Source organism: Leptonychotes weddellii, chromosome 1, assembly GCF_054177405.1.
Source record: "Leptonychotes weddellii isolate Sample4059 chromosome 1, ASM5417740v2, whole genome shotgun sequence".
Lineage (NCBI taxonomy): Eukaryota > Metazoa > Chordata > Mammalia > Carnivora > Phocidae > Leptonychotes > Leptonychotes weddellii.
In genome coordinates, this window is record NC_138369.1 from 141,579,651 (window position 1) to 141,607,058 (window position 27,408).

At 37.5% G+C, this 27,408-nt stretch overlaps 1 protein-coding gene across 4 annotated transcripts in view; it reads right to left on the reverse strand.

Annotated features, from left to right (window-relative positions):
- NECTIN3 (nectin cell adhesion molecule 3) overlaps positions 1-27,408 on the reverse strand; it is a 136,600-nt gene that overhangs the window by 20,158 nt on the left and 89,034 nt on the right. For all 4 annotated transcript variants that reach the window (XM_081797319.1, XM_081797320.1, XM_081797318.1 and 1 more), the window contains exon 8: positions 109-171. In XM_081797319.1, coding sequence (XP_081653445.1) covers positions 109-171 — 63 coding nt within the window. The remainder of the gene's footprint in view (positions 1-108; positions 172-27,408) is intronic.

Below are 27,408 nucleotides of genomic sequence, written 5' to 3' on the forward strand. Positions count from 1 at the left end.
AGAGAGGTGAAAAAAATAATTTTCATGGAAATCAAGTGATATTCTAATAAGTATGGTAGCCACCAGCTCCACCTGGGCAGACCCCCGCAGCAGGACCACGTTACTTACAGAGTGCTGGAGACCGCCAACCTCTCTTTCTTTGAACTGAGTCTGCAAAGGCAAGTGTTCAGTCTGGAGGAAGAAGAAGGAACAAGACATGCACTTTAAAGCACCAAACACATGGTGAAATATATCAATCAAGACCATGAAGATGCCTATTTTTAAAAGAGCCTTTCATGTCTTGTCAAATGTATGCCAACTAAGCAATGTTCCATTTGAGGAGGGGATAAATAAATACATTTCTTGAGTTTGTCTCTCTCTCTCCTAACTCCAGACTTCTGGAAGGAAGAAAACATACAGAGCATCTGCTGCAGAACCTCTCATGCAAACTTATTTACATCTTACCTGAGGGAGGACTTACCTTTTCTGCAGAAGAATCTGATACTTTGAATCAGCTAAAAGTGATCTGGGGGTGGTAATGAAAAGTTATTTTTGTCCTTATCTATATCTATGGTCACCCTTTTCTTCCTGATACCTATTCCCTGCCTCCCACCCCCTCACAGATCATAAAGGGGATTCCTCATTTTCAAACCTCACCCTAGGAAGAATCCTTCTCAGCTTCCCCTTGGCTTATAAATGCATTCTTACCCTTCAGCCCCCCTGTCAAATATTAACTCTTCCAAGAAGCCTTGCATAAAGCATATATTATTATTGCAATTAGTTGTTTATATTTGCTTGTCTCCTTCACTAGGATTGAGGGTGCTAGTTGGAGTATTTTACAAACATTACCTCCTTCATAATCTCTCTAAAAATTCTATAAAACTGATGTTTTTATTTTATGGATGACTAAAACCGAACATTAGAGTGGTTCAGTAAGGTGTCTCCAGTCACACAGCTGGGGAGTAGTGGATTGTGATTCACACGTGGCTTTGTCTGAATCCTAATCCTATATTCCTATATCCCCTGCCTCTAGCTCAGTGTCTGGAAAATAGATGTTTAATAACTATAACAGAAGAAGGCCTGAAAGTCCCAGCATGTAGGCATATCTATCAACATGTTCTCCTTTTCACTTCCTTTCCTCATGCTGTCCATTTGGCCTGGAAGGTCTGCCCCTTAGTCTCTGACAGTAGAAATACTACCCCATCCATCTTGGCCTGGCTGAAGTCATTTTTTTTTTTTCCTCCTACAAGGCCCATCAAAGTTCATTTCTTTACTCCTGGTAAGTTTTCTTACTGTTCTTGTTTATATCTTTATCATAGCACACACCATTGATCTATCTGACAACATCTGTACCTTACGACCCTAGTGAAGAGCGAGAGCTTTCCTGGCCCTCCTCTTCCAGCTCCAAACCCTAGCCTGTGGTTCTGCAACAGTAGGAAGTCAACAGTTAACTAATGAATTTACTGAACTCTAAACTATTAATTCTTGATATCCCATATTAAGGTTATCCAAATTATAAATTATGTCTGACAAATTTGTTCCTCTTGTCACGTTCTGCATGATTCTAGGGTGCTTCCCACATGACCACATGAGATGGACAGTACACGCTGGTAAAAGTCCAAGGCAGGGCCAGTCTCATGGAGTGTGACCAGTCACACAGGGCCTTGTGTTTAGAAGGTCCCACTTTGGGGCTTAATGCTCAGTGGTTGTTGCCATCTTAGATTCTGTGTTTTGTAAGTGGTCTTATGAAACAGTGGAGCATGCCTTAGTGACCTGTAGCCTCCACTCAAGGATGTCCTCTCCTGCTGCTTGTGTTTGATTTGGTTCTTGGCCCCCACCCCCTTATCCTGGTGTCCCAGATCCCCCTCGCTTTCCCCTCCCTGTCCCTGTCCAGTGACTGTTCTGTCCTCTGCCCTGGCAGGGGCCCGAGTGCTGATACAGGGAAGGCTGGGGTCAGGACTGCATGCCCCCCACATCATGGTATTTCTGGCAGGTGACTAGAGGACACGTTTCAGTGAGGACAAGTCTTTCACCCTGATCTAGGAACCTGACATCACCGTCCTGACATTGTTAATTTTCAACAAGAGGCCCTGCATTTTCATTTTATGCTGAGCCTCACAAATTATGTGGCTGGTCCTGGTCCAAGGAAAATAGATTTAGGGAAAAAAAATACCTAAAACTAAACTGCCATTTTATTTGCTGTTTTAGATGATCCTGGTTGCTGTTCTCCCCTTCTATCAATACAGGTAACTGAGAAATTATTCTGCATCAGTGCTGTTATCTAATTCAACAAGCGGCAGACAGAAGCTTCTGTGTAGAAAGGGCAAGTGCCTTTCTTCCCACTAGTGGCAGAGTGCAGAAAGCAAGGGTGCAGTCAACACTGAAAAGAGACCATGTTCTAGAAATACAGTGATTACAGCCTCAAGAGTTCAAGAAAACATTTGGTTGGAATATGTGCTGTTCTACGTTTACACTATAAAATTCCAAATGGCAAATTTAATATGACTAGAAAATAAATTACCATCCAGATTTTCCTGAACACTCAGGATAATACTTATATTTGGTCATTGTCAATGAAACACAGCAACAACCAAAAGCCTTTGGAAGCCAGTGTTCATTGTGGGCAGGATGAACCATTCAGCATCCTGAGTAACAATATAGCCAGTAATAAATTAATAGTGTTCGAGCATTACAGAGGCAAGAAAATCTGTCTATTTCATTTCAATTAAGAGATTTCAAAGAGCCGTGGCTTTATGAGTAATAATAGCATTGCTACATTTGTCTCATAGTAGAAGATATATAATTAGCCAGAAGTGGTACATGTGAAAATAAAGGACAAGAAGAGAGAGTTTCTAGAACTGAGCAGGACACTATGAATAATCTTCACTTGCACTGAATGGATGACAAGCATACGTGTAAGGTCCTTTTCTCTACCCAATATTGTAAACTGTCACAAACAAACCACTATCCCTCATGGGCGCCCATGAATTTTGTAATATAATATTGAACCAAATTCTATGAAAAGAAGTACCACACATCTTAGAGATGGCCCTGCATTAGGGATCAGGGGTTATGGAAAAGCATGCCGCCCTTGCTTCTGCACTGTGCAGCCATCCAATTTCTGACAAGATACATAAGGAATTTCATTTAATCTAATGGTGGGTGGTATACGTATTCTATTTCTGCACTCCCTAAACTACCTGAAATGTTGAATATCTGACTTTAAAAAAAGGTTAATCACCAGTATATTGCAAAGTGTCTTGCATAATACCTTACTTATGTTTGGTGCTTAATATATATGTACTAAATTAACTTACAATATTTTAACTAATGGATACACAGCATATATTATTCTATTATTCTTACATTTTTTTCCCTAGAAAGCCTTGGGCTACTCTGAATCTCAATACATATTTTGATTTCCTTACTGGCGTGTACTATCTTGTAACAACTTCTATCCATAAGCACTTTCCTCATTTCTTAAGTCATTAGACTTTCTTGCTCTAATGCTTCTTCCTTATAATGACAAGTGATACATTTTTTACTTCTGCTTCCAGTCATGATGGAGAACTAATACCAGACTAGCCCCTCCTGTCATGAAAGATACACCAGAAAACTGGACAAAATACATAAACAACAGCTTTCAGACAGTGGATAACTGTGCTGCACAGGACTGGGATCTCAAGAGACAGAAAAACATATGGTGATCCTATAATAGCCCTGGCAACTATCTGATTTTTCTGCTGATCTGGGAAGAGAAAACCCAAGAAGAGCACAGAATCTTGCTGAGCTGAGGGGACAGAGTTCAGCACTCAGGCAAGCTGAGGTGACTGTAATCTGTGGGACAGGGTATTGAAAAGATGGAAAATCCTCACTGGACATGTGAGACATTCAGTCGAGACCCCAAGGTCATGCTTTAAGAGTAAGGTTAAAATAGCTCTAAGGCAGAGAGTATTCTAGAACAACCCTAACAAAGCTTAAAAACAAGCTTCCAGAAGAACAAGTTGATCTTAAATTAACGGAGTGACAAAAAACAACTCGATCCTCATTAAGGAATGACAGCAAAATTCAAATAATTGACAGGATAACATTCACAATGTCCAGGATCCAATTAAAATGTACTGAACATGAAAAAAAAAAAAAAAAACAGGGAAAAAATAAGTCAGTAGAACCGAACCCAAAAGTGACAAATAGGGAATTAATAGACAAGAACTTTATAACACTTATTATAAATATGGGTAAGGATGTAAAAATTATGAACAGAATAGGAGAATCAAAAACTATGAAAGAACTGAAAAGAATTTCTAGGACTGAAAAAATACAATATCTGAATTGAAAAAGTCACTGCAGGGTCTTAATAGACACCACAAAAGAAAAGCCCAATGCACTTGAAGACAGAAACTATCCATACAAAGAACAGATGGGAAAAAAGCTTAAAAAGAAAAATTAAATATAGCTTTAGTGATCTGTGGAATAATATAAAGAGAACTACCATTTGTCGATAACTGGAATCACAGAAGGAAGACAAGTCAGGAAAAAATATTTGAAGAATTGCTAAAATTTTCCAAATTAGATGAAAAATACATCAATAACTCTAAGAAGCTCAATGAACTCCACTAAGGGTAAACATAAAGGAAACTACTTCGATACATGTCAAACTTGAACTGCTGAAAACAATAATAAAGAAAATCTAAGATGTGGCCAGAGGAAAAAGTAAGATACAGTATGTACAGAGAAATAAAGATAAGAATTACACTGGCCATTCACCAGAAAAAAAATGAACTCAAGCCCAACCATGACAATAAATATATTTAATAAGAATAGACTAAAGAGGGCGCCTGGGTGGCTCAGTCGATTAAGTGTCTGCATTCAGCTCAGGTCATAATCCTGGGGTCCTGGGATTGAGTCCCGTGTCTGGCTCCCCGCTCAGTGGGGAGCTTGCTTCTCCCTCTCCCTGCCACTCCCCCTGCTCGTGCACTCGCTCTCTTTCTCTCTCTCTGTCAAATAAATAAACAAAATCTTAAAAAAAAAATAAAGTCAGGGATTTTCAGACTGGGTAAAGAAGTAACTCAACTCGATGTTAGCTATGTGAAATGCATTTTAAATATGAAGATATAGGTAGGTTAAAAGTAAGGGAATGGAAAAACACGTACCAGGAAAGCATGATTCATTAAGAAGAAATTTAAACCAGGGTGGCTATAATATCAAAGTGACTACAGGACAAGGAAAATTACCAGAGACAAGAATCTTTTAGGGGTGCCTGGGTGGCTCAGTCGATAAAGCATCTGCCTTCGGCTCAGGTCATGATCTTGGGGTTCTGGTATCAAGACCCATGTCATGCTCCCCGCTTAGCAGGGAGCCTGCTTCTCCCTCTCCTTCTGCCCCCCCCTTCCCCCCACTCATATTCTCAAATGCTCTGCTCTGTCTCTCTCAAATAATAAAAAATCTTAAAAAAAAAAAAAGAATCTTCCATAATGATCACAGGATCAAGAGGACAACATAGCATAACAATCTTAAATGTGTATACACCCAATAAAAACACATGAGTAACTAACTGACAGAACAAATACAAATATAGCTGGAAATACCACTCTTCTCTCAGTAACTGATAAAAATGTAAACTGAAAATCATTTATGTATAAAGAATACTTGAATGACATGACCAGCCAACATGACCTAATTGACATTTATAGATTACTACACTCAACAACAGAATATATATTTGTTTAGTGCACATGGAACATTCAGTAAGATGGACCATATGCTGGGCAATAAAAGAGGTCTGAAAATATTTAAAAGGCTTGAAATCCTATAGATGTATTTTTAAATCATAACAGAATTTAGTGAGTAGTCAATAACAAAAACATACTTGGAAAACTCAAAAGTGTTTAGAAACTAAAGAACATACTTTTAAATAACTCCATGGCCAAAGGAGAAATAATAAGGGAAACCAGAAAGTGTTTTGAATTGAATGAAAATGAAATTATAACATACCAAACTTCTGAGATTTTGAAAAAAGAACTCTTTAAAGAAAAGTTTATAGCTTTAAATGCTCGTATTAGAAAACAAGAAAGTCCCAAACTAATGATCGAGTTTAAACTTCTTCAAGAAGCTGAAACAAGGGGCGCCTGGGTGGCTCAGACGTTAAGCATCTGCCTTCCGCTCAGGTCATGATCCCAGGGTCCTGGGATCAAGCCCCGCATCAGGCTCCCTGCTCTGCGGGAAGCCTGCTTCTCCCTCTCCCCCTCCCCCTGCTTGTGTTCCCTCTCTCACCATGTCTCTGTCAAATAAATAAAAAATTAAAAAAAAAAAAAAGCTGAAACAAGAAGTGCAAATTACATCCAATGGAAGTTGAAGAAAGAGTGAAAAATCAATAAATAAACAATGGGCAAACATTCTACAAAACCCGAAAAGCTGGTTCTTAAAATTTCAATAAAATTGCAAAACCTCTTGTAAGAAAAAAGAGAAAACACAAACCAATATCAAAATGAAAAAGGTAACACTATAACTGATCTCATATAAATTAAAAGAATAAGATAGATGTGCTATGAACCATTTGATGACAATCTCAAAAACCTAGATGAAATGGACAAATGTCTTGAAAGACACAATTAAAATCCTTTCCACAGAAAAACTCCAGGCCCAGATGGAATCACTAGTAAATTCTATCAAACAATTAAAAGCATCTTAAATTCTTTCTGCAAATGGGGGGGGTGAGAATACGTTGTAACTCCTTTTATGAAATTAGCATCACCCTAGTACCAAAACCAAAAATATTACAAAAAAAAAAAAGAAAACTAAAGATTTTTATTCATAAATCCCCAAACCTGAAATAAAAACAGCCCTCAACAGTGGAATGAATAAACAAATCATGGTATGTTCATAAAATGGTATACTACACAACCATGAAAGGAAATTTATTCATGCAACAACATGGATCTCAAGAACATTATGCTGAGCAAAAGAAATTAGACACAAAAGAGCATGCTGTGATTCTCTTTATGTGAAGTTCTTTTTTAAAAGCATAACTAGCATACTGGGATAGAAATCATATTAATGGTTGCCTGAGGCAGGAGGTGTTAGGAGGGATGGTGGTAGAGGGTATGTATGACAAATTTTTCAGGTCACAGAAATGTTAATTGGGGTAGTGTTCACACGAACGTATACATTTGGCAAAGCTTATCAAACAGTACACTTAAAATGGAGCACAGTATTATGTAAGTTAAATCTCAATAAAGTTGAATATTAAAAAAAACCCTATACTTTCCATTTTATCCTAGTTATTCTATTTTGAAGGAACATGTGTGGGGAGGCAAAGTAGAATGAGAAGTCACTGATGCAGTATGGAATCTGTGATACAAGAACCTAGTAAATTCTCAATAAATACTTCATCACAGATTGTCCTTGATGCAGTTGTTTCATGGTAGTATCCAACTGCTTACTTTGTCCTAGTGACTGAGTCCCATTCTATTAGGGATGATTTCACCACACTAAAGGAGGAACACATGAAGAAATAGCTACCATACATAATTCACAAAATATGGGTTCCTAAGGCATCAAGGATATTACATTCCTATTAAGTACCTCTCTGAAAGAACTTGTATTACTAAAACCATGAACCAAAAGTCAATTTTCCCTTTTACTTCATTTTTAATAACTGTGAGAGTGTTGACATGTTGCGTGAGCAACAACTATAAAGAGTGTGTTCTAATCAAGTGAAATTTACAACATTAATTAGGTACTTGTTTAATGAGATAAATAATTGTTACTGTTCTCCATGATAATTAACCATAAGGGTAAGCTATTCACATGAATGTCTCTTATTATTACAGTAGACCCTTGGCATTCACAGATTTAACATTGCTGGTTTTAACCATTCATGAGTGAATTTAAAAAGGTTGTAACAGGTTGTAAGGCTGTAATTTGTAATTTTGTTGAGACACAAATTTGAATCAAGATTGGGGAGGCTTCTGTGATGGGATAATCATTTAGCTAGTTAATGAGCTTAGCAACTGCTTCAATATCCACTTTTCAATGTGTCTTTGTTATTCTCAACTCTTATGAGTTTTATAAAAGATAGGGGTATTTAAGAATGTAGGGTTTCTCAAAAGCTTGTGAAGTATCCTCTATGAATGTCAATGTCAATCAACCTTTTCCTTTGAAATTTAGAAATGGTTCCTTATTTTTTTAGTTAATTCTTATTTCTGCAGCATCTATAATCAATCATGATCAATGCAGATTGCCACTATACATTATACAGGTTAAATATATGAAGTCGGTCTGGATCTTATTCCCTAAGACATACTTACAACTCCTCTTTCCCAGTGCCTGGGAAGTAAGGTTCATTTCTATGTTCTGTCTGTACATCGTCCTATAATTCCTTTCCTGTTAACCCCCTAAGAGACAGGGAGGTTTTCTCCAAACCTCATATGGCGCTATCACACAGCAGATGCTCAATAAACACTGGCTGATGTATGATCCATGCCATGCACAGGATCTCCTTGGAATCTTACTCTTAGTAGGTGGTCCCCGCAGAGGTCTTGGGTGCTAGCCCATGTTGGGAAACCTGGGCCAGCTGGACTGGAAACCCCGGGGTCTGACTTCCTAACTTCAAGGAACTGGGCAAATTTATATCTGAATTGGTTCATGAGAAGGGAGTGAGCACCATGCAAATAGGTGCTAGATCCTTAGTACTCAGCAATCTTGTAAAGAAAGACCGAAGGAGAAGGTCTAGAAAGAAGTTGGCTCAATACTGGCAACATGGTGAAAAGACATTGTTCAATTCAGCGTAGGCAAAAGAACTGTAACTTGTAAGGACTGACCAAAGACTCTTCCCCTACTCCCTGCTGCTTAAGGTAGGTATTGTACAAGATGCTTTAGATGTGCTCATGTTCTTATTCTATCTCCCTGAAGTAATTCAATCACTGTTCCCATAAGAGAGATGAGGAAGCTAGGCTTGGAGAGAAGCAGCAATGTTTCCATGTTTGTAGAGCTAAGATTCAAATCTACGTTTACATAATTCCAAAGTCTGTGTCTTCCACTGTCACACAAAGTTGCCTAAGATAGTATATCTGGTCTCTTCCTAATGTGACTGCAGAGGGGGAATGAAAAGCAGGAGGACACTGAGCATCTGTTAGGGGAGAGGACAGAAACCAGAGAAAAGAGTCACGATTCTCAGTACTTGCCGGCTTTGCCACCTGCTCTGGGTTATCTGCATCTGAACTGGTCAAATAAAAGCTACAGCCTGTGTTACTTCACTTCCTGCTTGGGCTCCAGCCTCAATTAAAGGAAAACAAAGACAAGGCTTTCCTTGAGACTCTCAGAGTTTTTAATCGGCTCCAGCCCAGCACTGTACACAGAATGGTCATCCACTATGGGATAATACCCTTTAAAATTAATTCAGAGGGCATCTTCCCTCCAGTTTTATTGTTTGTTTATATTCTTCGGTAATATAGTTAGTACCTTAAAATGCAATGTCCACTCCTCTAATACCTTATATCAAAGACTTCAGTGAGGCAGGTACAGGAAGAAATGCCTACAGAATGTCCTTATGGCAAACTCTTCAAATGTGTGCTTAAATCATGAGGTTTATTTATACGATAGAAGAATATTAGATTATTTATCTCACAAGGTAGCACTGAATTTTTCTCAAGTCACCAGAGAATTAGAACAGCCAGGTTGTTGTTGAAAATGTTGTATGATCCAAAAGGGAGACAGTGTTCCTCCTTATCACTGGTAAATAAATTTCATTACTTCTACTGAGTATACATTCTAGATTTTAATTTTTCAAAGTGAAATTTGATATGACACATTTTAATGAAAATTCTTATCTTGGTTTTGGTCTCACTTAATCCTTACATTAAAATACCAAGACAGTGATACTTCACCTAAATTATAACGTGTATGCACAGCCAAGCATCTAATTAAAGCAGACAGATGATAAAGGTGATGGAAAATTATTTGTGAGCAAACTAGACACCCACATATAATGCTAAGATGTCCCTGATCATAAATCCTACCCATTTCCAGGACATAAATCAAATGATTATGCATTCATATGTACTATTTTCCCTAACTAAATATTTTAACATCAGAATGCTATGCTGTCCTTGCCACATCTTTGTGGCATCTTTGATCTTCAACCCCTTGCCCTAATGCTGTACCATTATTACCCACTCACACCACTTCATCTCCAAATTTGCCCACAAGGTAATCCTTCAATTTAGGACTGTTAGTGTAATTTCATCCACATACCAAACACCCTCAAAGAAGATATTGTTTTTTTATGTCAGGCACAGTACTGTACCCCAAGCCACTCTGCAGAAATATTATCCATCATACTGTCATATATACCTTGTGAAAAGATGCGTTCTCAGAGAAAACATGACAAAAATGGTCCCATTTCTGGTTTAGTTGTTGTAATGGTCAAAATTCTACATGCTAAAATAAGAACCAAACTCTAATTCCTCTCTAGAAACTATTAATATGGGCCTCCCCAATCTCCTATTTAATCCAGCATCTAAGTTCCTTAACTCGTAGCCCTGAAAAAAGATATCTTGCAAGACTTTCTTTGTGGTTGATAATTATGCTATTCTTAGCAAAAAAGATTAAAAAAAAAACTAAAAAGAGCCTCCTAAAATCTTCAATACTGAACATATTTTAGATTGTGAGACAAAAGGAAACATACTAAATGTAGAACATCACTATCATCTTATTCTTTCCTATTGAAAGGTGAGATAATATAGGAGTCATTTCCCTTACCAATCATCTCCTTTTTCCATTGAGGGTGTCATTAAAAAGTTGAAAATAAAACACGGAAAGGTCTTATCTGTTTGCTTATTGGTTACTTATCCCATAAACCATCGAAGGGATCCCTTGAACATATTTAGTTAATAATCACATGTATTTTCCTTTGGGTCTTAAATTTAATTGAATAGTATTTTGCACCATTTTCCTGGAAGGAAAATAGAAAATATAGATAGCATGCCCTATTTCTTCCTCTGAAGGAAGATAATCCAATAGCAATAAAGAAGGTTAGACAGAAAGAGAAATCATCTGCTATGGAAAACTAATATTAACCTTCAGGGACAGCAATTTTGTGAATATAAAACCCAGAGTAGGCAGTTTTGTTTGAATTAGAAAAGTAACTGTAATCCCAGCTTGGCACTTCCCTGCACACGGGTACTAAAGTCTTCAGCCAACTGTGTGAAGGCACCTGAGGGAGAATCCCACTCATGAATTAAGCACAACCAGAACACATCAGCGACTGGCATGAAAGTTCACAGCACCAGTGGTCTGAGGAGGCAACGGAAGTAAGTTAGCTACAAAAGGAGGGAAATCCGTCCAGGGGAGATATGTGGCTTAGCTAATAAAATGAGTCAAGGATCTTTTTTATGTTTTCAATTCACTCTACACTGTCAGTACTGGATGTTTACATAGTGATATGCTCTTATTAGATGCTACTTTTCGTTGAGGCAAGAAACACTGCTTACTAGAGGTTAACAGCGGTTAAAATAACCTTTTGTGTTCATGCACACATAATTCTAAAAGAATATAGAAATTAACTATCAACAGTATTTATGGTGACAAAAGTTATGTAACTCCTGCCCAAGCTGGGATGGCCCCAGGCTGTGGGTGACCCTGGCTGGAACTGCCTCCTCGAGAGCCATCAGAGGGTGTCCCAGGCGGCAAGAGCTCTTTCCCCAGTCCCATGCAGTTAGTTCAGACACGGTGTTTACAAGGCGTGCCATCGTGTTTGGAAATGTCTGCCCAGCGATGGGATGGGAATTTGGGGTCTGTTGTCAATGACAACTGAGCTTTACAAAGGTGAAGTTAAGTCTTCTCCTAAATGGCCTGGAAACAGTCTGTCCTCTGAAATAACCTCATTAGCAATGCTCTACTAATAGGGATGCAAAAGAATTTATGGGCCACTGCCCTCCAGGAATTTACAGTCTTGTTTCATGTGGCTTGTCTTCCAGTTTAAACAACAAAGCAAGGTAGTTTGAATGCAAGCACCTTAAAAGTGGAAACCTATCTTACGCTTTTACTTTTTCTTTTCTACCACAGTACTCAGTGCACGTGGGTGTAGAACCGTATAACCACCTGCTGATCTGATCTGATTTTAACCTCCAATAGCTATGGGTCCACAATTTCTTATCTGAAACTTTCAGGAACAGGTACATTTTGGAATTCTGAATTTTTCAGATTTTTAGAAAAATGATAGTTACTAATTCCACATATTTGTAAAACATCTCCAGCAGGATCTGATACAGAACCCCATAATCAAGCTTTTCAGGGGAAAAGATGAGTATTCACATTAAGTGAAGAAAGAAATGACTATATTTAACCACATGAGAGTCAGCAATTCAGGTCAAATTTTGGTGTACAATGAGTTAGGAAAAATTTTAGATGTTTAGAGATTTTTGGAAATGTAGATAACAGTATACACCTGCAATACAGGAATTCAGAGGCTAGAAGTCAAGATAAGCTATGGAGAGGTGGAAGTTAAACAGTGTTAGGGAGGACCCAGACTTTACTGGTGGGATGGGGGGACTCACGTGACCACTCTGAAGGCCCTGGGTTAGGTATGGTGGGTCCAATCACAGAGCACCAGACTGGGAGTCCTAAGCCTCTGGAGCCACACAGATCCTAGGTTATGAAGCAACATGGTGAAAGCAGGGTGTGAGAAATACTAACTAGCCAATGATACTGATCGTAACGATGATGGTGAGTGTGGCTACATTATTTAGATTCTTCCTCCCGAGCACAGAAGAGCTTCTAGAGCTCTAGGTATTTCTAGAGCACAGGAGGATCCAGGATTTGGATACCAATAGTAGAGAGCAGAGAAGGGGGAAAGAGAAGGCAGAAAATGCCAACAGATCTACAGACCTAAGTCAAGTCTGCGGATCCTAGAAATTTGTATAAAGACTGAAAACAGGAGTAAAAGAGAATAAGGATAGGCCATATACTTCATTAAGGCTTATAGGACAAAAGCTGTATTTGTCTGTGAAAAGGATAACAGTGTGGATAACAGCAGAGATTACCACCACAGATTGAGTGGAATTGTGAGAATGATCGCATTTTGTCCAAGAAAACAGAACATACATTTTTTAAAAGCACAGTGAAAGGAGAAAAATACCCACTCAGTGGTAGGAGAGAGTGTATTAGAGGGGCTGGGTTAGGGGCGCAATGACAGCACTAGATGACAAGACAAAGACTATAAAATCCCCAGGGAGTGAGCAGCTCCTGTTACAATGAACCAATTGTGAGGCTGGGGAGGAGGAGTAGAAGGGATGGGGTGGCTATGCACCGAAGTGGTAGGTAAGACTTTCTAGGCCCCAACAAAAGACTGAGGTGAATCAGAGTTGAATCAAGGGATTCTGATTGAAAGGATCACACATGATTGCCGGTGAAAGATCCAGAAGGGTGAAAGCCCCTTGAGGCCTGAAAATGACAAGATGCAACAAAATGGGAGGGGTTAAATGTTCTCACATGGAGGAAAACACCGCTGCTCACGTGAAGATGAGCAGCTGCTGCAAGCTCAGAAACAGACCTCCCTTGTTCATAGAGATGAAGCATGTTGTATTAAGGAAGGGTGGCATGCACTTGGAAGAGAAGTCGTGTTCTCCTAACAGCCCCAGAATAGGTAACATATCAAAGAGAGTAAAAGCACATCTGTGTATTAAAGGAAAAGACAATGTTTGCTTTTGATTGTAGGCCTCCCCCCCTTTTTTTAAATTGCATTTCTATGTAAGTTCCTTGGAGGAGAGGAGGGAAAGAACATACTCAATGCAAATAGCTTCAAAAGCTGCAAAAATCTTTTATCATTTTTCCTCCAAAGAAGCTCACAGTCTTTGCTAGAATCTCATTTTTAGTTCAAAAGGATTTGGTGAAACTCAGCAATATAGGTAGGACAGACAAAGTTTCTTAGAAAGACTTGTGCAAGATCTCACTGTAAGTCTGGGTGCTTTACTGTGTTCACAGAACAAATGAGGCCTCCAGCCCATGTGCATGGTACAAGGCAGATCAGAGGAAAGATATCCTCCTGATGACAGTTTGTGTGTGGAGAATTCTCTAACAGGTATCATGGCACCATTAAGGACGAAAGATTCACTTAGTATGTTCAACAATTGAACCTAAGGACCCATTTTATTTTTTTCCTTCTAATTCAAATCAAGTTTGAATACCATATCATCTTATATTTAGTATGGTTTGGGGAAATATAAATTTTTAAAAAATATGTACGTGAAGCAGCTAGATAGTTCAAATTTCTTTTCTGTGAAATAGAATCCAGACTAACTTTAGATCCTTTAAATGTATAAAATTAAATAGAAAGGATCATGTTTTTATTTCCATCCTTCCTCATTTAGACTTAAACATGTCTGTGATAGTTCATGTTCCTTTACGAATGAATATATATTTTAGCTTAGCATCGTTTCAGTTTCTGCACCAAGCTAAAGGGCCCAGAAGGACCCATGATGTGTGTACACGCTGAGTGTATGTGTGTCTGGGTGCAGAATGATGGCGAGAAGGAAGGAAGGAAGGAAGAAGGGAGGGAGGGAGGGAGGGAAGCATGGAAAGCAGCTGCCACACACACACAGGCAAAGAGAAAAGCACCAAGAGCAGAGAGGGCTTAAAATCTACATGTAGAATTCATGGAGAAAAGTCATAACGTATGGCAAGTACCCAAAAAGAAAAAAGGCGTGTAATAGTACAAAGCCCTCAATTTGTTTATTTTAGAATATCATTTTAGTTCACTCTGCACTCAGTTCAAAATAAGAAAAGGCTCAGAATATTTAGATGAATGCCAGCAAGATGCCTGAATGTTTCCCTATTTTGTGAAATGTTGACAAAAAACATCTACTCAAGTACTTGGCTACAAATCTGTGCAACAGACCTTTAACAGAGTAAGATGGATGACAAAGTGAGGTGTTCTAGGAAAATACATGCACTTCAGTGTAGCTAAACTGTTTTTTTAACTTAACAGGAGATGACATATATATATATGTATTTCAACTGCTTTTAATTTAAGATGGTTTCTTCCTTATGAGGTTCCACCCATATGTGCAGTGGGGTCTTATGATATCTCCTTATAAATAGCTTTCAAATGGCAATAGGCACTGGAGTATAGAGCTCTGTTCTATACAGATGCAAAGTCACCTGATGTGTAGGGAAAGGATGATGTATTAAATTGCAGCATCTGAGCATCTTCTGGGTATGATCCCAGAGGCTGTGGGACAACCTAGCTGCTAAAGTCTGATTGTCCTTAATAACTGGCGAATCATAAACAGCAGACTTGCTTGGCCTTTTCCATCTGAGGAATTCTAAAATGTTAGTGCAAGAAGGGCCTCAGAAATTATCCAGAAACAAATGCCCTCCTTTCACATAGGAGAGAACAGAGTTCCAGAGAAGTAAAGGTATTTCTGCAAGGATTCACTCATGGCAGAGCTGCAACAAAAATCTAGATCCATACTTCTTGATGCCCAGGCTGGTGATCTTTCCATTATTTACCTGCAATCCAGTGTGAACTCTCAAGCTAGACTGCCTGGGTTCTAATCCTGGCTCTCAGAGCCGGGTGATGCTGGTGAAGTTAGTTAATGTTGTGAGCTTCAGTCCGTTCATGTGAAAGATGAGGATAATCCTAGCATGTGCCTCACCAGGTTGTTACGAGGACTACATGAGTTAATACATATAAAGCACTTAGGGCAATGCCTTTCATTTAACAAATGCTAAATAAATGTAAGCTCTAATTAGTGTTAACATATGTTCTCTCAAAACAGCTCTAGGAGAGCTCAGGAGTCCATTTAACACATTTCAGTAACAGTGGAACAAAAAACCTGAGAATAACCACACACAAACAGAAGGAAGAACAGCTTCATTTTGCCTGCATCATCCCATCCCCTAGGCTGGCTCTGCTCACTGAGTCCCTGGAAGGAATGTCCCAGCTACAAAGAATTCTCCTTGCTGGGAAAGGAGGGTGGGATGAACAACCAGCTCCCCCAGGGTTTTGGAGTACCACAGGAAGGATCTGTCTGAGTTTCACCCCACCCAGAGACAGGCAAAACTGAGAGGCAGAGCCGGCTAGGAACAAGGAAGAGAAGGGGTTAATATCAGCCACACAGCGGGAGCAACCAAGGTTCTCAGTGACCAGCACTGAAGAGGACCCCAACAGCTTTTGTGGCTGAAAAAAACCATGGCCTATTTCTTTTTTGGGTGTTGAGTTGTATAATTTCTTTATATATTTTGGATACTAACCCTTTATGAGATTTGTCATTTGGAAATTATCTCCCATTCGATAGGTTGTCTTTTAGTTTTTTTGACTGTTTCCTTTGCTGTGCAGAAGCTTTTCATTTTGATGTAGTCCCAATAGTTTATTTTTGCTTTTGTTTCCTTGCCTTAGGAGACATATCTAGAAAAAAGCTGCTATGGCTGATGTCAGAGACATTACTGCCTGTGCTCTCTTCTGGGATTTTTATGGTTTCAGGTCTCGTATTTAGGTCCTTAATCCATTTTGAGTTTATTTTTGTTTATGGTGTAAGAAAGTAGTCAAGTTTCATTCTCAACACCCAAAAAACATATAATCCGATTACAAATGGGCAGAAGAAATGAACAGACATTTCTCCAAAGAAGACATCCAGATGGCCAACACACACTCAATATCACTGATCATCAGGGAAATGAAAATCAAAACCACAATGAGATATCATCTCATACCTATCAGAATGGCTAAAATCAAAAAGGCAAGAAACAACAAGTGTTGGTGAGGATGTGGAGAAAAAGGAATTTTTGTACACTGTTGGAAATGCAAACTGGGACAGCCACTGTGGAAAACAATATGGAGGTTCCTCAAAAAATTAAAAATAGAACTACTCTATGACCCAGGAACTACACTACTAGGTATTTACCCAAAGAATACAAAAACACTAATTCAAAGGGATACATGCACACCAATGTTTACTGCAGCATCATTTACAATCGCCAAACTATGGAAGCAGCCCGTGTCCATTGATTAATGAATGGATAGAGAAAATGTGTTATATATACACAATGGACAATTATCCAGCCATAAAAAAGAAAGAAATCTTGCCATTTATAACACCATGGCCATCTGGAGAATATAATGCTGAGTGAAATAAGTCAGTCAGAGAAAAACAAATCTCATATGATCCCACTCATGTGGAAGTTAAGAAACAAAACAAGCAAAGGAAAAAAAAGAGAGAGAAAAAGACAAACATGAAAACAACTCTTAACTGTAGAGAACTGACGGTTACCAGAAAGGAGGTGGGTGGGGTGATGGGTTAAATAGGTGATGAGGATTAAAGAGTACACTTAAAAAAATAAAATGATTTAAAAAATTATAAATGAACACAAGTTTCAGATTTTTAAAAATAGCTACAAGGAACAACAGGTTTAACAGAGTTTCAGATGCCTTTCTTGGAACAATGGTATCTTAGTTATCTCTAATACTCACTCCAGTCAAGAAGTTTGACTAATCTTTGATGTCAGGCGCAATCACTTCTGAAATACAACTACTTTTCACATTTTATACTTTTGTAATTAACTTTCCTTTTTGTTTTACAGATAGTAATTCTTTATTCTTATTGTACTTTTTTTTTTTTTTTAAGATTACTTTGATAGTATCCCTAGCTCTTACTTGTTCTCTCTCTTCCACTGGGCAATCTTTTCCTGATTTTGAATTGTCCATTTACTTTATAGATCCCTTCTACCCATATGTGAAAAAGAAGCAACACTCTTTTTCAAAATATTATTTATCCAAGTAACTGATCATGACTGCACAAAGGATTTGAAAAAGTCACTGTGACATGAAAGTATTCATTAATCAAATAACCACCTATAAAATGAATTTCCACTCAAACATCTTTCCCTACTTAATCCCATTTCATCCAGCATTAAAATCTTTGCCTTTAGTCTTGCATTGGTCATGAAATGTTGTGACCACCCAATAATGTATGGCAAATACAATGCAAATATAATGTCAAATAGATTATAAAGTGATAAGTCTTACAAAGACTTACTTTCCTATACTGATATCTACTTCACTCTTAGTTTTATACTTACATGTTTCAAAAGGCTCTGGATACAAGAAAACACATAGAGAAAGCAAATTTTATTTTCCAAAAAGAGCTGCAACATTATTTCCAACCACATATGCTTTTCCAGAATATAGCGACACCCCAATAAGAGGTGGAGTCTGTGTCACCGTCTTGCCTTGTATCTTTGAATCTTGAGCTGCTATGTAAGAAAACTTGCTGCCCTGAATTTGCCATGCTGGAGGGCCCGTGCAGGGAAAATAAAGAGGGAGAGAGAGAGAGAGATCTTCCTGAGACAGGACTGGAAACAGTTCCAGCCCCCAGCTGTTTGAGTCTTTCCAACCCATGAACCAGACAAGTGAATGAGCATTCAGATGTCTGCAGTTCCAGCCACCATCTGAGTGAAATTTTGTGAGAAACCCTGAGCAAGAACCACCACTAGAATCAGATCATAGAACATGTTAGTAATAAATGGTTGCTGTTCATGTAAGCTGTTAAGTTTGGAAGATTTGTTATGCAGCAATAGGAAACCAACAGATTTTAGTACTTGGAAGTAGGGTGCTACTTTAACACACCCTAAAACATGGCAGTGGCTTTAGGCCCAAGTTCCATGCAACCATTGGAAGGGCTCTGAAGAGAGAGCTAATGACAAAGCTTGACAGCCTTCAAGGTGGCTTTGGTACACATTTAAAGGAAGGTTAGGAAAACCCTATCGAAGCTGAAGGAAAGGGAATCCTACCATATAGTGGGATAAAGTTCAGCAGCATTGTTGCCTGTGATGATACGGCAAAAATTATATATATAATGAAGTGGTATATTTACGTAAGGCGATTTCTAGGCAGACTACTCTAAGTGCCTACTAAGTTTTCTTTAAGCTGCATATGGCAGAGAGATATTACTTTTTATTAAAGTAATTATTTAATATTCTACATCAATTTACCCTAGGGTAAACTGCAAAGTGTGCCCCCTCCCCCAAACTGCAAGATTTTGACAGTTTATAGAGACAAAATCCTGAGAAACCTACATGGAAATAGATCTTAAGGGTTTTAGATCAGGTGGATGGAATATAATGAATCAAACAAAACTTGTTCATACAGATGTACTATGTCAAGATTCTTGATTCAATATATTAATTTGAGTGGCTACTAGTAGCTCTAAGAGTTCAGTTAGATGACTGAAATCTAGGCCCAAAGGTGGACTACGCTAAATGAAGGTGAAATTCTAAATTTCCTTGGGATACAAAAGAGGAAAGTATCTACGGGCTTAAGGAGACCAGATACTAAAGTTGATTTATCACGTAAGGCCTGTTTTAACCACCCCTCAACTGTACCCTCCAGGAGCATCCTGAGAACATTTCTTAACCAACTTCTGCATGAAATGCATTCATGAGGGGAGCTCTGGCATCCTTGAAGAGTCCTGTGGTGGCTCTTCTCTGTAAGCGAAGAGTGACAGTGGATACTGATGCCAATATAGAATCCATACACATTTTACAGTTCTCCCCACCCCATTTTTACTCCACACCCTCAGGCATTCTTACTTTCAAGATTACAAGAGATAATACGTTCATTCTTTCTCCAGCTCTGTTCTCAACAGTTGCTCCTATGTCCCAATCTAATGTTTTTCTATGAGTTCCAATGTCTTAGAAAAAAAATTTAAATCAGAAAATACGTGCCCACTATCTGAAAAATCTACACAGTATAAACTATTTAAGGTAAAAAAAAAAATCACATAAAAAAGATTGATGTAACTCATAAGGAAAAGAGCAGGAGATTGTCTTCAGATATGGAGGCATGAATGTTACAACAATGGATTTTGATAATCCAACAAGGTCATCTCCTTTTATTTGTTTTGAGTCATATCACTTTGGCTACCTACTTCTCACACCAGTTCAGGATATTAAAGAATCAAAATTTCTGAATTTTGACTGTATTAGGTAAAATATTTGCGGTAGTTCGGAATTTTGATCTAAAATAAAGGTTAGGGATGCCTGGGTGGTTCAGTCAGTTAAGCGTCTGCCTTTGGCTCAGGTCATGATCCCGGGGTCCTGGGTTCGAGCCCCACATCAGGCTCTCTGCTCAGCAGGGAGCCTGCTTCTCCCTCTCCCTCTGCCTGCCGCTCCGCCTGCTTGTGCTCTCTCTCTCTGGGTCAAATAAATAAACAAAATCTTTAAAAAATAAATAAAATAAAGGTTAAACTTAACAGAAAAATAATTGGGTTAAGAAAATCAATATAACTGCAAGAAAGATGTCTGGATTAATAAAACACACTCATACACACATGAATGGAAGCAAACCATTTTAACTGATGTAGGGGGTAAGACAGAGATTATAATCTAAATTCACTTGATACTTGCCATCCTGGAATACTGCATTTTGTTCCAGAGAATATATTTCATGAGAAATATTAAACTAGAATTTTCTCAGAGGAGAGAGATCAGTGAGGGAAGATAAACTATATCCTAAAAGAAATAGTGAAAGATACTGGGACACACTCCAGTTGGTTGTAGAAAATAGTGGAAGCAAGTCAGAGAGCTTGAAATATTGGAAAAGCTATAAAACAATTCCTGGAAGGGTTGTTGTAAACATTTGAGGTTATGTACGAAAAGCATCTGGATTAAAAGAAATATGTTCTTAATCGATGCAGCTTTAAATGCTGAAAGGAATTTTAAGAATTAAAGAAATCAGAATCAGGACTAATTAAGTTGAAAAGAGCCTAGATTTCTAATTTTCTAGCAATTTTAGCTATCAAAAATGAAATCTAGTACCTTGTGAGGTAGTGAAATTGCTAATGCAATTTTCTAATTTTCTAGCAATTTTAGCTATCAAAAATGAAATCTAGTACCTTGTGAGGTAGTGAAATTGCTAACGTTTTAAGTTGAGGCTGGATGACTATCTTCTTAGATATTATTAAAGGAAATTTTGTCTTGGGTGGGAGTCCAGGCTACAAAACCTCAAATGACATTTTCAGCTCCAGGGCAACAACTCACATTTGCCTTATGCCGCCCGGACAACTCTCTTCCTTGGCAACTTAGCTGACCCATAATGTCACATTCCCCATTTTTTTTTTTTTGTTGTTGTTGTTGTTTTTTAAAGTAAGTACCATGTAGATCATAGGCAGTTCATTATGGGGGGAAAAAAAAAACTACCATCAAGCACAGGATTACTCAGTTACAGAGGACTTTAAAATAAAAATATAAACGAGTCACTTCTTGTAGAGCCAAGAACCATACCACATATTCATTATAAATCCTTTTTATAAGAATTTTAATGGGGATGTGGATGAGGGAATATTCTCTGAGACAGTTTTTGGTGTTTGGACTCCTAATATAGTTAAATAGTACTGTAAGAACAGAAAATAATGAAAATTAACTAGAAGAGCAAAAATGGAAAATAATTTAAGTATAAATTGCTTTTATATAATTAAATACAAAAGTAGACTTATAAGTAGGAATTATTACTAATTATGTCAACATTTAGTACAGTCTTTTTAACTTTAGCCAATCTAATGGGAGGGTAGTGACATTTCACTGTGGTTTAATCTGTATTTCTCTGAGTACTAATGATGTCAAGCTTCTTTTCCTGTGTTAATTGGCTATCAGCATATCTTCTTTGACGAAAAGTCTGTATAACTCTTCTGTCCATTTTTTTTAAATTGAGTTGTTGTCTTCCTATTACTGAATTGTAAAACTTATTTATTTATTCTGGATACAATTCCTTTGTCTGATCTATGTGTTACAAGTATTTTTTCCCCAACCTGTGGTTTCTCTTTGTCTTCTTAATGGTATCTTTAGAAGAGCAAACATTTTTTAACTTTAATGAGGTCTAATTTATCACTTATTATTCTTTTACATGCCACGTTTTTCTGTTCTCGTACAATTAACCTGTTTGGTGTATGTGTGTGCACCTGACGTATGGTTACACCATTTTACCTGCAGCTCCTAGCTCAGCGGTATAGAATCACAGTAACATTTTCAACTTTGCAGCTACCTTTCCTTGAATAGAGCCTGCAATTTCTCAGGTTCTACTTAAAAGTAAAGCTGCTATTTTACATCATTTTTCTAAAGGGATATTTGTGGTTTCCATGGGAACATATACATCAGTAATGAGGCATTTAAAATGTTTCAAACAAATACATTTACATGGCATCTCTTTTAATAAACAGGATTGCTAGCCTAAATAATTAGTGCCCGCCAAAAAGCTGAAATTGAGATTATTACCTTTTGTAAGTGCCAATGAATTTAAAGTAGGAATCATTATAAAGCTAAGTATTTCCTTTTAAAGACCTTTAACAATTCTCATTCTTCTAAAGTTACTTATGTGTATGAAATATTCTGCAGTTAGCAAGTTTTATATCTCATCTAATTTTCATCGTAGTTAAAGCTGCTATAAAGATATTCAAAGCTTTAGTATCTATGTAAGCGGTCAGTTACAATTGTAAACCAACCATAAAACAATGTATAATTTGCATTTACAGAAGAAAACCTTTTTCTTCTTTAAAAAGGGGCATAAAATATTTTAAAGTAATTTTTGCTTACATCAAACTGCTTTTCATAAAGACTCAGTAATATCTGGAAATGCCAAAAGACCTTGAAATTAAACTCAATGAAAACATGTACAGAATAGAGTTGGTTACCTCTAACGTATGTACTTTTAGTAACTCATTAACTATATATGTATATATAAATATATATAAAATGTTAACTATACATATATATTTTATATACACACTCAGAATCACATTAAGATATCTATATAGAAGATGGGTCCCAAGTAACTCCAATGTTACTTTTTAATCTACCACCTATATTATTTTCTTAGGGGAAAAAAGAATCAAGAGAAAAGGACTAGGAGGGGCTTAAAATTAAACTTGATTCCCAATGCAGAAATGCCTCCTATAACATACAACAAAAGTCCTTTAAACAAGGCCAATTAGGAAATATACAGGACTTCTTGAGTATCAGCCCCATCATCAGATAGACCTAATTATTGGAAAGGTCTTCTTTAGAGTAAGTATTCAAATCTATCTTCCTATCACCTTCTGATCCTAGTTCTGTTGTCTAAAACTACAAAGAAAAATTACACTCTCAAAATCAATTGAACAGGAAATAAACATGGAGTTTAGCTCTGTGGAAAAAAAAACAAAACAAAAAACAGAAAAGCAACTATGTAATCATAGGAATGCTAAATGAACTTGGGGCCAAGGACAGGCTGCCCCAAAACGTGCCACTTTGGCATGCAGATTATTTTGAAGTGAAAACAATCAAGGCCCAGAAGACTCAGGAAGAAAACTTTGCCTTCCCAGTCCCCTCTAGCTGCCTAAAAGAATTTATTTATTTATTTTTTTAAAGATTTTATTTATTCATTTGAGACACAGAGATACAGAGAGAGAGAGCACGAGCAGGGGGAGAGGGAGAGGGAGAAGCAGAGGGAGAAGCAGGCTCCCCGCTGAGCCAGGAGCCAGAAGTGGGGCTGATCTCAGGACCTCGGAGCCAAAGGCAGATGCTTAACCATCTGAGCCACCCAGGCGCCTAAAAGAATTTAGATAGGAAGATAGCTATCACCATAGATATGGCAGATAGGGAGGAACTTAGCAAGGCCTCTTTGATCAAAGTCCTCTACGTCCCATTGTTTCTAAGTGGCCCAACAAATATTTGTTTACCAAGCATTTACTCTTTTTCATCTTCCTGTGAATTGCTTTCCTTCCCTTTGAAGTCCCAGACCCCTCCCACTTCTCCTTAGCTGAAAATGACATGTATACCTCATGTTACCTGTCCTTGTAATTTCATATTTGCATGGATTCCTGGTACATACAAAATTAAATTTGATTTTCTCCTGTTAATCGATCTCAAGTCAATTTAATTCTTAGTCCAGTTACAAGAACCTTGAAGGGTAAAGAAAATTTTTCCTCCTGAACAAACTCAAGCTGGGTCTCAAAAAACAAGAAATAGACCTAAAGAATTCATCATAAGGAGTGATCCTGTGTTACACATGCATTTGCTAGTAATCAGCACACAAAGATATGGAATGGGAGGTGTCTGTAAATACGGAAATGATTTTAATAGGCCTCAATGATTTTTAAAAAAATACTTGTAAGGTATCAAAGATTCAAACTAAAGTGCCACTCCAGATAAGTTCCCCATCCTTCCCAACAACGTCTTATTAATTCCCCAATAATAAAATGCTGTTTACTCTGAAATACAAGATTAAACATTTAATTCACATGTCCAAGGAAACACATGCTACTATGAGGCTTATTTCTTCTTAGAATCTGATTCTCAAATAGCAAGCAATATTTAAAAAACAAAAACAAAAACATGGAGTCAACAACAGGCTAATTGCTTGCCCTGCACTTATTTCTAATTAAGCAAATATTAGTAAAGCAAGCAAAGGGAGATTACTGTACATAAAACTGAGGGAACAAACATCTTGGTTGAAAATATGTGCCAAAGAATCAACAAAATAAATTTGGAATTTGGAATCATGCCACAACCAAACTTAACCAAACCAGTGGTGAAAACATGGCTCTGGGGAAGAAAGTGGTAATCCTATTTACTATGAAGCCCAGGAACAGAAAATTTGCACTATGGTAGCTTGTAACTATGGAAAGTTATCTGACAAGTTGCCAAGACAGACTGGGTGGAAGATTCCCATACTCATATAAGAAAACAGAATAATTTAGTGGCTCTAGGTCAAATGACTAAGGGTAACTCACCCAAGGATAAATTGTGGTCTTGACTACCCAAAACAAACCCTTCTGGATGTTTTTCCATTAGATTTTTTTAAATGTCTTAATTTTTGGCATTTTAAAGACTACTAAAACAACAAGCATCTCGAATTTAATTTAGTATTTCTAAACTGATATTCTAACCTGGAGCATTTTTTTAAAAAATCAGGGCCTGTGTTTTATTAGTAAGCTTTTTTTTAAACCAAATGAACTTCAGAAACATTTAAATTAGTTCATTCAAACATGCTTTCTTCAAATTCAAGAGGTTTCAAACAAATTTTTATTCTAATGCGAATGTTCATTCTAATTTTATCTAAGATATCTGAATAGATTCAAAAACAATCAAAAGTACATTAGTGTTCAGGGGGGTACTTAGGTGGCTCAGTTGGTTGAACGTCTGACTTGATTTCAGCTTAGGCCATGATCTCAGGATCGTGAGATTTAGCCCCACATCAAGCCCTGCATCAGGCTCCACACTCAGTGGGGAGTCTGCTCAAGATTCTCTCTCTCTCCCTCTCCCTTTGCCCCTTCCCCACCCCGTGTGTGTTCTTCCTCTAAAATAAATGAATCCTTAAAAAAAAAAAGTATGTATTCAGTAAATCTGTCATGAAATGAACTGGTTTTAAATGAAGTGACTAATTACCCAGGTTCTGGTTTTTCCTAAAAATATCATGCTGTTTTCTAGTGTAGGGGCTGAGGGTAGACTGCCCTGAGATGGGCCATTTTGGCATGTGGATTATTTTGAAGTGAAGGCTATCAACACCCTGGGGCCTCAAGAGAAAAGTCTGACCCTCCCTTAACTATATAGAAGAATATAAATTGTACAGTCTTTATAGAATAAGGGTTATTACCAGAGATAAATTTTATCTGAGTAATCCATTTTTATGTCAGGACAAATATTTTTTTACAAACATTAACTCTTTTTCATCTTCCTGTACATTGCACTGCTTCCCTTTAAGTCGCAGACCCCTACTCCCTTTCTCCTTAGTCTAGAATGACATAAACCTCATTTTGTCTATCTTTGGAACTTCCATGTTTGTGGGGATTCCCTGTACATACACTATTAAATTTTATTTTCTCCTGTTAATCTGTTTCATGTCAATTTGATTCTTAGTCCAGCTACTAGGACCTTTGAGGGGACAGGAATTCTTGCTCCGTAGTTACTCCACCATTTTATGAAACAATAAAAATATAAATAAATGATATAATTTATAGCAAATCACAAAATTAGAACCCTAGGTTACACTCCATTTCTTAGAGTTCTCCAAATAAGATTACTGTCTCCAATTACACTCTGGAAAGTGACTATCACAATACAAGTACTTTTACCATAGTTCACACTAGTACATTTTATTCTAAATTAAATATTCTTCTTATCAGCTTAGGAAGATTTTTTAGAGGAGGCTGAGATGTAAGAGCCATTTTGACTATGGGAAGAAAGCACTTTGAAGTTTAACAATCAGAAATGGAGAAGGAGGCTATTAAAGAACTGGGGTAAAGGCATGGGAATAACAGAAGTCAGATGTACTAGGGAGATCTCTCAAACAGAAGTCTCAAAATTGGGGTAGGTGCACTTATATATATAACTAACATTAGGGCACAAATATGTGAAATAAAGACCTTCCTGGAAATGCTGGGATAAAAGATTGCTATGCCTAGGAGAGTTTTGATAATAATCAATAGCCTGAGTCTCCTCATAGTATTTTCATGTCAATTTTCTATTATTACTATTAATTTTCTATTATTAATCTCTATTTTCTATTATTAATCTCTATTACTATTCTCTGCTGGGAAATCAAGCACTGGGGTGGGCATCAAGACCCCACTGGCATTGCACACTTCACAATATGAAGGTAGCTGCCTAAAACGACTCTCCATTTAAGTCAGCTTGATTTAACCATAGACTCCGTAATTGAATCTACTCTAAAGGAAGAGTCTTAAAAAAAGGGGGAAAAAGTCACTCAGCAATGCTTACTATAATTCACTGAATGAATGAATGAACATTGTAAGTTTAGACATAGGGATAACATTTAACTTAGGTAATATATTATTTACATTATTCTCTCAAAAGTCCATACGGAGCCTTTACCCATTTCTTGTAACTTGTCAATAAAACTTCAAGGAAAAAAACAAACAAAAAAACCAAAACCAAACAAACAACAATTGGCCAGCACTAAAATCAAGACTAAGTAGCCAAATTCAAAGTAAAATTAGATTGATAATGTCCATGTAAAATTTAATTCACAAATAATGAAAAAGTCTATTCTCTGAAAACAATTTAGTTGCTTTGTTCTGAACATTTAAAATAATTCAGTTCTCTGTCCAAACTTCTCTACCTAAAGAGGAATCAATTCCAGGGTGCCTGGGTGGCTCAGTTGGTCAAGCATCTGCCTTTGGCTCAGGTCATGATCCCAGGGTCTTGGGATCGAGTCCCACCTGGAGCTCCCTGCTCAGTGGGGAGTCTGTTTCCCTCTCCCTCCGCCCCTCTCCCCCTACTCGTGTGCTCTCTCTCTCTCATAAATAAATAAAATCTTAAGAAAAAAAAAAGGAATCACTTCCAATAAAGGAAATCATGACCTTTTATATAAAGACAACTATTAGGTCCTCTAAAATTTGGGAGGAAATTTCACTGTACTCAGCTTAATGCATTTAATTT